Source organism: Equus przewalskii, chromosome 16 (assembly GCF_037783145.1).
Source record: "Equus przewalskii isolate Varuska chromosome 16, EquPr2, whole genome shotgun sequence".
NCBI lineage: Eukaryota > Metazoa > Chordata > Mammalia > Perissodactyla > Equidae > Equus > Equus przewalskii.
In genome coordinates, this window is record NC_091846.1 from 22541391 (window position 1) to 22556132 (window position 14742).

The 14742-nt window shown below is 39.6% G+C and overlaps 1 protein-coding gene across 50 annotated transcripts in view; it reads left to right on the forward strand.

The window, feature by feature from the left end:
- Positions 1 to 14742, forward strand: part of RCBTB2 (RCC1 and BTB domain containing protein 2) — a 43309-nt gene that overhangs the window by 11036 nt on the left and 17531 nt on the right. For 10 of the 50 annotated variants that reach the window (XR_011527837.1, XR_011527839.1, XM_008517757.2 and 7 more), the window contains 8 exons: positions 10 to 106; positions 452 to 516; positions 5414 to 5569; positions 5795 to 5945; positions 8388 to 8554; positions 9108 to 9266; positions 9404 to 9511; positions 10780 to 10922. Coding sequence is in view for 43 of the 50 variants with exons in the window: in XM_008517757.2 (XP_008515979.1) it covers positions 475 to 516; positions 5414 to 5569; positions 5795 to 5945; positions 8388 to 8554; positions 9108 to 9266; positions 9404 to 9511; positions 10780 to 10922 (926 nt within the window). In the remaining 7 variants the exon portion in view is untranslated. Of the gene's footprint in view, positions 1 to 9; positions 107 to 451; positions 517 to 3354; positions 3423 to 5413; positions 5570 to 5794; positions 5946 to 8387; positions 8555 to 9107; positions 9267 to 9403; positions 9512 to 10779; positions 10923 to 14742 lie in introns of all 50 variants that reach the window. The other 40 variants (XR_011527836.1, XR_011527838.1, XM_008517756.2 and 37 more) reach the window with 8 other exon arrangements.

The following is a 14742-nucleotide window of genomic DNA, read 5'->3' on the forward strand; positions in this document are numbered from 1 at the left end:
TTTTTCCAGCTTAGCAAATAATATACTCTTCACTGGAGCTGAGAATTGATAAGTCTGCTCTTCACAGTGATTTGGAACTTTCCAATCCCAGGGGAAATTTGATAAGGTCTAAAATTTATTTTTCCTTATCTATAGGAAGTCAACTCTGAAATGAAAAATTTCTACTTGTTTCCTTATAGATTTTAGAATCTGCGTTTATCCTGGGATTACTTTTCCAGACCTCAGCAAGAGGATTCCCATAAGAGGCCACGTAGTAGTTCCTGAACAGTTAAAACACCTTTTGGGTTTTATAGCTGTTAACTCCCATGCCTAAAACTTAATCCCCTTATCTTCCATTCACCATATTTGAGCTTGGCTTATTTTCTCTGTTAATTGGACATAAAGTAATTTTAACCTGCCTACTTTCATTCAACATATGGGATCCTGATTTTACCACATACTTTTTCCTCAGGGACTGCACAGGACTGAGTCCATATGGAAGAAGAACTTCCCCTTTTCTGTGGAGAAAGTGGCAAGGTTAGAAAAAATCATGCCCTTGGAGCATGTATTTTCTCTCGCATGAAACGTACTTGATCAAACATCTGTTGGTCATTTGATAGGGAATGAGATAGTGTCTGTCACTGAGGGGCTCACAGTGTAGTGACCAAGATGCCAACAGATAATTATTGTGGGTAAATAGAATGCTAAAAGGCAAAGGGGCCGGCAGGGAATATGGATGTCGTCTGAAGGTGGAGAGAGGGTTCTCAGAGACAGTATGTTTGACCTGGATGAGGAGGACAGGCCATCCTTTTCTTTCACAGATAACGCTGTCTTGCTCAGGGGTCTGAGTTGAACAGTGTTTGCTCCATTCCTAGAGATTTAAAACAATTATAAGATAGCTAATCTTAAATGACATATTCTTAATTCATCACAGGTATTCTTTACTTTATTTTTTTTCCATCACATCTCAATATTATGGTCAACCAGCTTCAGTCCAGTTATTGTCCAATTGATGTTAAAAGTTTCAAACTTCTAGCGTGTGCATTGATTTCCATCTTCTGTTAATTATATGAATTTATAAAATATCTACTCTTCCCTGTTAACAGCTTAATATTAACTGCCACTATTAACTTTCCTTTTTCTGTTTTCCATTCTTTTTTTAATAAAGTGTAGTCACAGTGCAGTAAAAGATGAAAATAATTTTACATCTTTAATTAAAGATGTAATGCAAAGCCAGCATGGTGTACAAAGATAGCAAAGCTTCTGAAACGGAACCACAGCATTACCACATGCCGACTTGAAGTGCTTCTTTGTGAGCCTTTGTGGGAAAGCCCAAAAGTGGTTTACAAAAGTAATGTATAGAACTTGAGAGTCTACAAAATGTTAATAGAAAAATTCCTAACATTTTTCTGGGAACAGATTTTGTAAAATAAAAAAACACACTCACAGAATTAGCAATGGAATTACTTTATTACATACAAAGTGTTACACTGCCAGGAAATCCTCAAAGGGCGAGCTGTTGGTGAATTTTTTTTTTCAGAAATGTTTTTGCTAGGCATGCCCAACATGTAATTTTAATTCTGTTTCCATATGCTGTATTTTAAGTTGAATTGTGACAACTTAATAACTATGTGTAGTTAAGTACCCACTTGGTTCTTCATACTGGTGGAGAAGCAGGGTTATACAGGTAGCACATACTCAAAGGAATAACAAAAATGCATTTTGATTTCTAAATTTGTGGAGCTGTATTTCCTTAATTATGTTTCCCTTGAGCTAGTATTAAAATTTCACTACTTTGCATTTCCCAAACAGATGCCAGCAGAAGATGGGGGAGGTAGCCTAGACGTGAGCAAAATAGTGAAGGAAAGCTGGCCTGTGATGAATTCTCACCGGTGGTAGTGTTATGTGTAGGAAGGAGGGTTACCTGGGCCACACTAGGATGTGAATTCTGGGAAGGGATCTTGATGATGTATATTACCAAGCTCTCATTCCCTTAGTACTTTCTTCCCCATGCAGATTTTTCCTATTGCCCACTCTTGGCTCTTGCTCAGCCAGTCCCTTACTTAGCAGTTGGGGACAGAGGTAGTTGGGTGCCTTCTGCAGAGACCACTGCCATCATGCAGTGAGGCTGTGGTGTGATTTAGGCTCCTAAGGGTGCTGTGTGTGAATCCTTATACTATATAGACTCATTGTATACACAATGTATATATACAAGGTATACATATATATAGATACACACACACACACACACACACACACACACACACACACACACACGTGTGTAATATATACAATGTATACAACTATATACACTCATGATTCTGCTGGATAAAAGAATGTATTTTTCTTCTGTTAACAAAGATACTTCAATTCCTTGAGACTGATGTTAAATATTTACTTCAAAAAAGTATAAACATACGCATTTCATAAATTAAGTCATTAGTTCCCTATGAGATAGTCCCCCACAGACTTAGAAAAATGGATTTTGATGACTAACCTCCAGCACCCAGCCTTCTGACAGAGGTTTTAAACAGCAATGTATTCACCCCTCTGTTGTACTTTGGTTATATTGTAATTACTCCTTTTCTATTGTGAGCTCCTTGAAGGGAGTAATTATGTCTCATTTTTGTATCTTTAGTATCTGACACTCAATAAAGTTTCAGTGATAGCGTCAGACCCAGCATTCTCTCGACCAGTAGCATCATTTAACAGATGTGCGACTGCAGGTGACCTTGCAAACGCAGACACTGGAATCCCAGTGGTCAGTGGGGTCATGGGCTGGGTACTGTAGGTTTTGTACAGGTGGGCCAGGAAGAAAGTTCAGAACTAGCGATTTGTAGACGAGTGTTTAGGAGCTGGTTGTGTTTACAACCTGATTCTAGGCTTCCAAGGGCAGGGCAGGTTGAAATCCAGAAATCTGCTTGCAAGGAAAAAATGAAGTAGCAATCAATCATTGTATTGCTGCTTGTTTTCTCATTGTATATTGCCATCTGCCCTGTTGGTGGAAGACAACCCACAGTGGGTATTACTGCCTGTTCATTAAGCACTTTCTGGGAACACAGCCCAAGCTCTGCAAATGCCAGCAAACACAAGGTCTACCAGTAGTATAACTTTATGTGAACTTTTTACTCAGCAACAGATGATGTGTGGAAAGACATCTGGGTTCATGACCTTAGAAGCTAATCATCTTGGAGGATTACTTAGTCTATCCGTGCCTCAGTTTCCTCATATGTGAAATGAGGATAGCAAAATCTATGCCCTACAATTGTGAAGATTAGAAATCATATGTAGGAACTCGTTTAACTAGCACATTAGCACATCTACATTAAATATTTGATGCCATATCCCAAACATTGTTCTTTGTGAAATTTATAGACTTAAATAGGAAAAAGGATTAAACTGAAGACCTCATGGAAAATAAGGCTCCTTTATGATATAAGCAGGTGAGTAATTTAAAGTAGAAGCATGGACTAAAAGCTAACATTGTGAGATTCTGTCCTTCGCTCTATAGTGGCTGTGGGTCCAGCCCAAAAGATAGTAGACAAGATCATTCTTGGGACAGGGTCTTAGAATTTGAGTGACATCAGGGAACCTTGCCCTGATTCAGGCTCTGCCACTAACTCAGGGTGATGCTGTTAGCAATGACAAACTGCTTACCCTCTCCAGTAGTTTTCTAGGGCTGCGCTAACAAAGTACCACAAACTGGGTGGCTTAAAACGACAGAAATTTGTCCCCTCTCAGTTCGGGAGGCCAGAAGTCTGAAACGAAGGCCTCCTCCGGGCCGTGCTCTCTGAAGGCTCTCGGAAAGAAGCCTTCCTTCCCTCTTGCCAGCTTCTGGTGGCTCCCGGCAACCCTTGGTGTTCCTGGACTCGTAGCTGGATCACTCCAGTCTCTGCTTCCACTATCACATGGCCTTCTTCACTGTGTGTCTTCACGTGGTGTGATAGTTAATTTTACGTGTCAACTTGAGTGGGCCACTGATGCCCAGATTAGACGTTGAATTTTTGAAAGTTGATAAGTACGTAAGTAAAAATGTCTCCAGTATAGCAAATAAATGAAAGCTCTCTTTAAAACAGCTTTATAATGTCCATATTGAATGCTTTTATGGGAGTGCAGATGCTTATGATCTTAATGTATGCTGTTATGGGTTTAGTTGTGTCCCCCCAAAATTCTTATGTTGAAATCCTAAACCCCAAAGGTGATGGTATTAGAAGGTGGGGCCTTTGGGAGGTGCTTAAGTCATGGAGGTGGAGCCCTCATGAATGGGATTTATAAAAGGCTTTATAAAAGGGGCTTCAGAGAGCTCCCCAGCCCCTTCCACCATGTGAAGACACAGTGAGAAGGTGCTGGCTATAAACCAGGAAGGGTTCTCTCACCAGCACATGGCCATGCTGGCACCTTCATCTTGGACTTCCAGCCTCCAGAAGTGTGAGACATAAACTTGTTTATAAGCCACCCAGTCTGTTGTATTTTGTTATAGCAGCCTGACGGACTAAGACACCCCCTTACTTCAGGTGACCTTATTTGGAAGTGGGGTCATTACAGATGTAATTAGTTTAACTAAGATTAGGTCCTTAGGGTGAGCCCTAATTTAGTATGACTAGTGTCCTTATAAAAAGGAGAAATTTGGAAGAAGACAGACAGGCATAGAGGGAAGACGATGTGAACACGCGGGGAGAAGACAGCCTTCTACAAGCTGAGGAGAGAGACCTGAAACAGATCTTTTTGTCACAACCCTCAGAAGGAACCAAACTGGCTGATACCTTGATTTTGAACTTCCAGCCTCAGAACTGTGGGAAAATAAATTTCTGTTGTTGAAGCCACTTGGTCTGTGGTACTTTGTTATTGCAGCTCCAGCAAACGAATACTTTCTGGGTGTTTCTTCCTACCGATCCCCAAACCTGAGTGGGAGGATGAGGGAACCCACCAGCTGCTCAAACTGAAGGCCAGAACTGACCCATGAGCAGAAGCTTCTGCACCATTTCCTTGATGTCACCTTCAGCAATTTTATTTTCCAGAGACTTGTTTTAAGATGTAGGCAGCAGGTGAAATAGTAGGCCTCTCTATTATTTTTCCCTACCTTTACAACCAGCCTAGTTTCCAGAGCTACATTTAAAACATAGCCCACACTTCAAGTGCTTTCTCGACCTTCAGCTCCCCAAAGTTCAGCCTTGGATGATTCCTGTGTCCTTGAGGAAAATTAATAGGCGAGCTCTGATTCCATCCGGGGCCTCTGGCTCTTAGTTGCCGTAAGAGCAGTACTGACGCAGTGGAGCCTGCAAAGGCGATTTCCACGGCTCTGAGAGGCCTCTCAGAAGTAGATAGAGCTTGTTCCTCCTTAATCCAGGGCCAACTCCTTCAGAAGTGAGAGGGGCAAAGAAAATTTAGTTTTTTAATTAACAGTCTCAATATGTATTCATTTTTTCCTTCTCAGCCGGTACAGGCTACTCTGTCATCTTTGAAGATGTTAGATGTGGGAAAGTGGCCAATTTTCTCCCTTTGTTCTGAGGAAGAGCTGCAGTTAATACGTCAGGCTTGTGTCTTTGGCAGTGCTGGCAATGAAGTTTTATACACCACAGTAAATGATGAGGTAATTTTGAAGAAAAAATTCAGCCACTCATATTTTCAGTAATGGATTTGCTATATTGAAGATTTGGGGGGAACTGAAAAATTATGTTAAAAAAAACTTGGAGAGTAGATTCTTACTTATTATGTAATGTAGCAGTTTGCTTTAGGAGGACTCTGACTGTTTGAATGTAATTATGGGTTTGTCAGAAACAGAATTTCTTGAACTAACAGTGGGTTTTTCCCACAGATTTTTGTGCTCGGCACCAACTGCTGTGGCTGTTTGGGATTAGGTGACGTCCAGAGCACCATTGAACCTCGGAGACTGGACTCTTTAACTGGCAAAAAAGTAGCCTGTCTCAGCTATGGGAGTGGTCCACATGTTGTCCTTGCCACATCAGGTAACTAGGAACACAGTGTCGAATTTTGGCCCTTGCGTCGTTATTTGTTGAGAAACGACACTAGGACCACCCCTTAAATCAAGAACATCCTCTTTGATTGGGCAAGAACTTCTGGCTCTGCCCTGTGAACTTGACTGTGCTTTGGACGACATGCAATATGAACATATCTAAATATCAGGCTAAGATAGTGTGGCAGATGGACTCTAGCAATTATTGGCACTTTAGATGTCAGAGTGACAGTGCTGTAAGCCCAGTAAACCCCTTTTGTTTATACTTTATAGGACTCATTATTTTGCATTAGAACACTGAACTTACTCTGGACTTTTTGAATTTGAGATTTCTGATCTATGAACTGAGAAACTAAAGCCAGATTCCAAGATGCCCTCCACCTCAGCAGTCTGTGATTCTTGTGTTAAACAGCGACTAATGGCTGTAGTTGGTACTAGTAATGTCAGAAGTTATTCTCATTGCTATTCATGAATTCAGACTAAGACATTATCATTAAAACATACTTCAGAGTTATTCTTCAGCTGGGTATTCATTTCATTAATAGTCTTTAAACTAAAAATAAATTTTATAAATACTCTTTTGTATATTTATTTTGCATTTAAAAAATAAGTTTTAGGGATTTTTGGTTTCCAGTAATAGGCTAGATTATTCAGACCACTTCTTTGCTGAAAACAACTAAAAATTCTGAATAAAATGTTTAAAAAATTTTTCGTAAATGCATCAAAGCACTGACAAGGCAGAAAGGAATGATCAGACCATATTTAAGAGAAAGTGAGAACTAAGAGGTTAGAGGGGAACTTGAAGCTAAAATTGCCTTTGAGGCATCTGCGTATCCACTTGAACAGAGTTGTGGTTTGATGTACTCATGACGTGAGGGCCTCACACGTTGAGCTACGACCACAGAGGGCTCCACTCTCAGGACAAGGATGAACCAGTTCTTCCATCACTAAGGGACTGAAAAGAAGAATTCCTTACCTCTGAGCAAAGCAGGGAGAAAAACAGAAAGCAAACCTCTCCCTAAGAGGTCATAACTGTAGATTTGTGTTCCAATTCACATCACACTGTGTGGTCCAAGAACCTAAAGCCTTGGATTTATTAAAGGGACACCTTTAAGTGCTTTAAGAGCATGACAGAAGTTAATACAAATCCTTTCTAGAGGAAGGGATCTTCATCCTAGGCCCGAGGGAGTATAATACTATTGAAAAATAATTTTCCAAAGGTAGTTAGCAGCACAGAATCATAGATAATCAGATACACAAGGAGACAAGACACTAGCAAAAAAACCCAAAAACTGACTAACTATCAGATATTAGAATTGTCAGACACCAGTTATAAGATGGCTGTATTTATTGTGTTTGAAGAAAAAAAATGAGCTTGAAGGTACCTGCAGAGATTGTAGAAGTCTTGAAAAAGAACCAAATAAACAATATAATTATCAAAATGGAAAACTTAATGGACAAGTTTTGCAGCAGTTTGGTTACAGCAAAAGAGAAAATTAACAAACTGGAAGATAGATCAGAAGAAATTATCGAGAATGTAGCACAAAGAGAGAAGATGGTAGCAAATACAGGTGAAAGCAGTGTTTCTGTATTAGTCCACTTATTTAAAGTTCAGAAACAGGAAAAACTAAATTGTCTAATTCAGGTTGTAAGTGTGGGGGGCTTTTGGGGTGATGATAAGATTATATTTCTTGACCTGCATGGTAGCTGTACGTGAGTGTGTGCTTTATAATTACTTATAAAACTGTGCATATATGTTTTATGAACTTTTCTGAATGTGTGTTATACTGCATGATAAATAATATGATAAAGATTTTAAAAATTAACTTGGTGATCATTTTATAGTTCAAGAAATTAAGGCCCAGAGAAGTCAAGTGACCTTACAATCTTTGACTTTCAACCTAATGTTTTTTTCTATTACTTTTAGCAGCGTTTTCTCTACTGTTTATCAAAAACCTAACTTACAGCTATTATAAGTGCATCCACTTCAATTTCATCTTGATGCCTTGAAGTAGAATGTAGTTTGTACTTTTCAAATATATTCTTTTATAGAATGAGTTTGGTGGAATAGGGAAGTTGATTTGCTTTTCTTTTTTTTTTTTAAAGATTTTATTTTTTTCCTTTTTCTCCCCAAAGCCCCCAGGTACATAGTTGCATATTCTTAGTTGTGGGTCCTTCTAGTTGTGGCATGTGGGACGCTGCCTCAGCGTGGTTTGATGAGCAGTGCCATGTCCGCGCCCAGGATTCGAACTGACGAAACACTGGGCCGCCTGCAGCGGAGCGCGCGAACTTAACCACTCGGCCACGGGGCCAGCCCCTTGATTTGCTTTTGCATGTGAATTTTTAGTTCTCGTTTGTGGGAGTGTGCAATATATATTTTTACATAATGAAGTAAATGTCTTGAAAGCTGGTTATGTTTCTTTTTATTTTTCAGAAGGAGAAGTCTTTACATGGGGTCATAATGCATATAGCCAGCTGGGCAATGGGACGACTAATCATGGTTTAGTGCCCTGTCATATCTCTACTAATTTGTCAAACAAACGAGTCATTGAAGTTGCCTGTGGGTCTTATCATTCTTTGGTGCTAACATCTGATGGAGAGGTGAGAATAGTCAGCATAAGTCTCATTGATCTTTTCAATAAGATTATGTAGATTCCTATAGCAGTCTTGGAAATATGATCATTTGGTTAAAATAGCCACCTCTCTCAGATTCAGTCTTATCCTTGTTAGCAACTCATAGTCGTGGTGTTTATATTATGAGTGTACCTTTATGTAGTAAGGATTTATATAACTGCAAATTTAAAAAGCTTTATTGTTCCTTCTATATTGCTACACTGAAGGGGGTTATTTGCAAAAAGAAAAATTCCAAAATGCTAGAAAATATGGCTGAGGCAAAGTAGATATTTTTATAAGTATTATATGATATTTGATAATAATTATTGCTGTTTGTGTAGATAACGCCAATAACAATTTTATATATTAATCATTTTGTAAGAATGAATTTTACAAAAACTTCTCTGCCTGTGTTGTGAGAATTTATGGATATCAAGCACTTTGAGGAGTAAAGAGGAGGTACCATAAGAACATGTTAGTGTCCAGTTGAGACACTTTGTAAATTAACGTGTTTCATTTATTGATCTTTTCTTTCAAAAAGGTGTTTGCCTGGGGTTATAATAACTCTGGGCAGGTAGGATCTGGATCAACAGCTAATCAGCCGATCCCTCGAAGAGTCACTGGCTGCTTACAGAATAAAGTAGTTGTGAACATAGCTTGTGGGCAGATGTGCTCAATGGCGGTAGTGGACACTGGGGAGGTAAGAAAGTTATTTCTTAAGTTGCTTTAAAAAACCTGTTTGCCTTAACCACCTTACCAACATGGCATGTTTCTCATAAAAGAGAATGTGATTGCTCTTCATCCTTCATGGGCATTGCCTCTCTCATTATCTCTCAGGTCTATGTTTGGGGTTACAGTGGAAATGGGCAGCTCGGACTTGGCGGCAGTGGCAACCAGCCAACCCCCTGTAGAGTGGCAGCTTTGCAAGGCATCCGTGTCCAGCGGGTACGTCTACTGTTGGTTTATGTGTGCCTGCAATGAAGTCTTCAGTGGCAAAGATACCAATGTATTAAAAACACAGTGTTCTTAGCAGGGTGAAAGGTTTAGCTGCTTGAATGTCGTCATTGATGTAGAGGTTAAAGCCCCCTTTCCCTGAATTAAGTTGTAGCTGATTATTAGAAAATTTCTGTTTCCAGGGCACTCTCATACAGAGCTGTTGGAATGTAAATTGTTGTAATCTTTCCCAAGGAAACTTTGGCCGTGCATCTCAAGAGCCTTAAAAATATTCATACCCTTTGATCTGCAATTCTACTCCCAGGAAATTATCCTAAGGAACCAAAGAGAAAGTTACTTACAGAATTGATGGAGGAGATATAGCAAAAAAAGAAAAGAAAAGAAAAGAAAAAATTGATGACTTTAATAAAAAGTAGATTAGCATAATTTAATCAAACAATAAATTAATGGTTAAATAAATTATACTAAATCTATATGAATGAAAATGATGTCTAGTAAGGATTTCTAATGATCTGGGGAATAGTGCTATATGTAATATTAAGTTAAAAAGAAAGATTCAGAGGGGCTTGCTGAGTGGCACAGCGGTTAAGTTCACATGTTCCACTTCGGCGGCCTGTCGTTCACTGGTTTGGATCCCGGGTGTGGCAGGCATCCCACATATAAAGTAGAGGAAGATGGGCACGGATGTTCGCTCAGGGCCAGTCTTCCTCTGCAAAAAAGAGGAGGATTGGTGGCAGATGTTAGCTCAGGGCTAATCTTCCTCCAAAAAAAAAAAAAAATTAAAAAGAAAGATTCAGAACTGCTTATGCAAAATTATCATTAAAAAAGCTATCAGTGCCTATCTCTATATTTATATATAAATGGGCAAAAAACCCCTGATCTTGACATTACTTTCATGTTTCTACTTTCTATATTTTTTCACATCGAACATGCTTTACTTTTATAATAAAAAAAGAACATTATTAAAAAATAAGTGTCTATTTCTTCTTCACTTTCTACCCCTTGATCTCCGTGAGCCTAATGAATGCCATATTAAAGCCGAATAAACTGGACTCGTGTCACTAAAGGACTCATGTTGATCTTCCTGAGGTTTTGGCCACACACAGGGCTAAGCTAGTCCTGGAGGGGTATTGGTTCCCTTAATGCTTACTTCTCTGTGCCGGCTGCCTCTTCCTTTTTTTCATTTTTGATTCTTATCTTGTGAAAGCATATTCCCTTTTATTTGCAGACCTGCGTAGATTTGGTTTTTCTCTTTCCAGGCTGCCTGTGGCTACGCACACACATTAGTATTAACAGATGAAGGCCAAGTGTATGTCTGGGGTGCAAATTCTTATGGCCAGTTGGGCACCGGCAATAAAAGTAACCAGCCCTATCCTACTCCTATCATTGTGGAAAAGGACAGGTAATATGTGTTTCTTCCAAATAACTTCAGTGTTCTCTAGTGATTGAACAAAACTTAGACATGGTATGGAATTGCGGGGAACTTATTGGTAGTGTTAGAATATTCCTTAACGAGAGCATTCATTGCTTTCTAAAACTGGCTTCTGAGTTGTTGGGGAGGTTGACGGTCTGTCTGTTAAATATTCTATTTTCACTTACCCCTGTTTGATCTGTACCTCCAGTAGCTACTCTGCACAGACTACAATGACTAAACCCCCAACAGCTACTCTACATTATTCTTCTCCCTCCCAAATGACCTTTTCTCCCCCTTCTCATTCTTTTCTGCTTTACGTTTTTAAGGGGAAGTTGATAACATTTGAGGTCTATCTTCTGTGGCTTAGAAAGATGAAAGTAACTCAAATGAGATGTAAGTCCATTCACTTGGCTACTTATAAAATTTGCCAGTTGAGAAGGATAAGATGGTTTCATTACTTCCACTCCCAAGCTATCACTGTGAAGGAGGGTAAAATGGTTGGAAAATTAAGACTCAGTTTTGTGCACTTGTTCGAAAGGTTGTTTTAAGTAATTAGCATAGCTAGAATTTTTTCTCAAGTTATCCTACTGGTTTTGAAGGCCTTTTGAATTTCTCAAACACAGCCATATCACTGCCTTTTCACTCTTCATTTCTTGACACGGTAGTATAGAACAAAAACATTTCACTATCTTTTCTTTTAAACCAGAGTTATAATCATTGTAGAAATTAATACTGCTGTTTTCATTTTTATTTTACATATTAATTTTTCTTATATCTGATTTAAAAATAAATACATGGATAAATAGGTAAAGGGAGATTCAACTCCCCTTATGTTCATTTGAGTATTGTAAACCTGGCTGATCTTATTAAGCTATGTTAAATGGGTTAAACAGATTTTGTTTTTTCCCCAAAATCTTAGAATAAGACCCTGGACCCCTTAGGAACTGGGGAAGAGGAGAGAGAATGGAGATCAGGCCCTGGGGGGCAGGCACTGGATGCTGGTAGCCATGTCATTTGCATTAAAAGGTAGTTCAGAACTACCCAGTCAAAAGAGAAGGGATGGTCTTGAGGCCTTGAATAATCACAAAAATGCCTCAGTTTAGCAAATCCAGCCAGTAGGGACATTTAGTATTTAGACAAAACAATAAAGTGTTAAAGGATCAAATAAAGGTAACATGGAAATAAAAACAACATATTTGTACAGCACTTTACCATTTTTATGTGCTGCCATACTTGACATACACTTTAACTCATCTGTTCCCGGACTCACAGAATCCGCTGCCATCTGCTCACCAGTGACTTGTGGCCCACGAGGGACCACGTTGTGCTGCTGGTCCCTGATAGTCCCAGAGTGAGGCCCAGGTCTTCTGCCTCTAGTGGTGCTGGGACAGCGGACCGCAGGGCAGCTTGTTGGGAGAAAGAAAAGGAGGCAGAGAAGCAGGGCGTGGAAGTTATGTTAGTGCCAAGTTCCTTACCTGGTACTGGAGAGTTACCTGTTGCTTTTCCATCTTTTTAAAACACTTCTAATTTTTTAAAAAAGTTTCAAAACTTTTAATTTTTTTTGAACAAATTTCTTAACTTTCTTAAATTTTTGAATTCTACATGTAAACAAAGTGGAAGTAGCCACAGTTTTGCATACTTGCTGTTGTCCACGTACACTTTATTTTGGCTACAGAAATCGTGGGTGGATGTTTTGAATGAGATATTTTTGCTTTTCTCCGTTTCCCATGCTTGAGTTTCACCTGGCACTTTCTGAAAATGCGGGCTCGCGATCACACGAGTGTGCCGAGGGAGGAATTTATAAGTCTGCTGGGGCTTGTCCAGCACCTGCCCACCCTTTTCAATGACTGAAACTTTGCAGATACGTTGTGACTTATCTCTCAGGAACTTCTGACTCTTTTGGGGCCCATTATGGGGAAGCTTGACTAATTAGAAACAACAGATTGCATTTAGGGTGGGGTGGATCATCAAGTCTTACTTCGCTGTTCACAGAAGTGGAAAGGAAAAAATCTGTCTACATTGGATCCTTTGCTCCAACAACAAACCAAGCAAAATCTTTTAAGATTTTTTCCCACAGAGGTCTATGTATGATGAAGAATGTTAACATTAATTAGCAGTTTATGTTCACATAAAAGTGATTTTAATAATTAAATGATTCTCTTTCTACTCCAGTCATTCCCACTCTTTCTGAAGTTTCAATACTTTGATAACATTTGTGTCTTTGTTCTTAAAGTTCCATGAAAGCGCATTTTAAATTAAGTTGATTTAAAACTAACTTTGCCTTGAATTTTTGTGACTTTTTGAGATAATTGGTAATATTTTGGCCTCTTACAAAACCGGGATTGGGAATCACTGCTCTTGATCTTTTTATCACTATTTCTTCATTATTCTTCTCCCTCACAAATGACCTTTTTCCTCTCCTCGTTTTCTGTTTTCTATTCTTTCTGAGTCTCTGCTTTTTCCTTTCTAGTACTTCAGTCATTAAGCTATGTGGTTGCTGTAGATCATTCGTTGAGGTGACATAAAACTTATTTATTATGAGTGTATAGTAATTGTTTTCCATTACAAATGGCTGCAAAATAAAGTGAAATATGCCAGACATCCTGACAGTAAAGGTTAGCTGTTTAAAGTCATTGTCCGTTGCATATAAGACTGAAAAATCTGAGCTTCCAACTTTGCTTCTTGGTATGAATCAGATTTAAGAACAGATGACCTTAGGCAAAGGCAGGGTGCCTTGGCAGTTGCTTGGGTCCCAAGCCCAGACCTGAAAGTTCCCTCTAAACTTTCTCCACTCTCCTTCCTGTAGCAGCTGCTGTGGTCAGCCCAGCCCGTGCCCCACCCCTGACTTCCCATGTGGCGCTGGGTGTTCCAGGCAAATGTCACAAGGCCGTGCTTAGGGAAGACCAGCGTTCCACAGCATTCTGCATCCTAACCCCTTGGCTGTATCTGTTCCACCATTCTCCAGGAAGCAATGTTTCTACCTCCTGTAATGGCAAAGCCTGCTCCCTTTTCATGGAGGCGAATAATACACATTTCAGAAGTGAATGTAGGAATTAAATTTATTTTGATTTTCTGATGGTGAGTAGTTTAACGTAGAAGGACACTGTTGTGTTCCAGTCAATTACATTTTTCATAGAACATTATCAGAGAAAAGGGAAGCTATCTTATCATTTTAAGTGGTTTCCCAAAGTGCACAGAAGTTATTAAAAAAATCTAAAAGTCTTTGCCTAGTAGATCATTGTGAAGGTGATTAAATATGATAAGAGCAAGAGCTGTTAATGTTTATCTAAACGGTGTTGAGCTGTTCTAACCTCTTCTCCCCCCAGATAATGCCAGATGTTTTATAACTGAAGTGGTTAAAATGTAGAAGGCCTTGTTCTTAACTGCTTAGATACCTGTCTGTCGAACTCCCATCCTGCAGTCAGACCAGCACTGCGTCCCCCTCCCTCTGCACTGCCAGGCTGGTGTTTGCCTCGGCTCGTAGTCCTGGGCCATTTTTGACGCCTCTCCTTCCTCTCGTTGGGGTGAAGGATTACCCTGATTCTTCCTTGGCAGTGTGGCTTGGACGTGATATCTGCACACTCCTCAGCCTTCCGCAGCCTGCCTCCTGGGCTGTTCTTTCTCTCTGTCAGTCTGTCTTGAGCGCTTTTGCCGGGTTAATCTCTCTAAGAACACCTTTTTCGTCACATCACGGCCCTGTTTACGCAGCAATTTCCCATTTGTCTGCGCATCAGATCCCATCTAAACTCTTCTGTCTTGGATTTAAGACAAACGCCTCTGTTCCTAACAAACCTCATTGCTCTCCGCT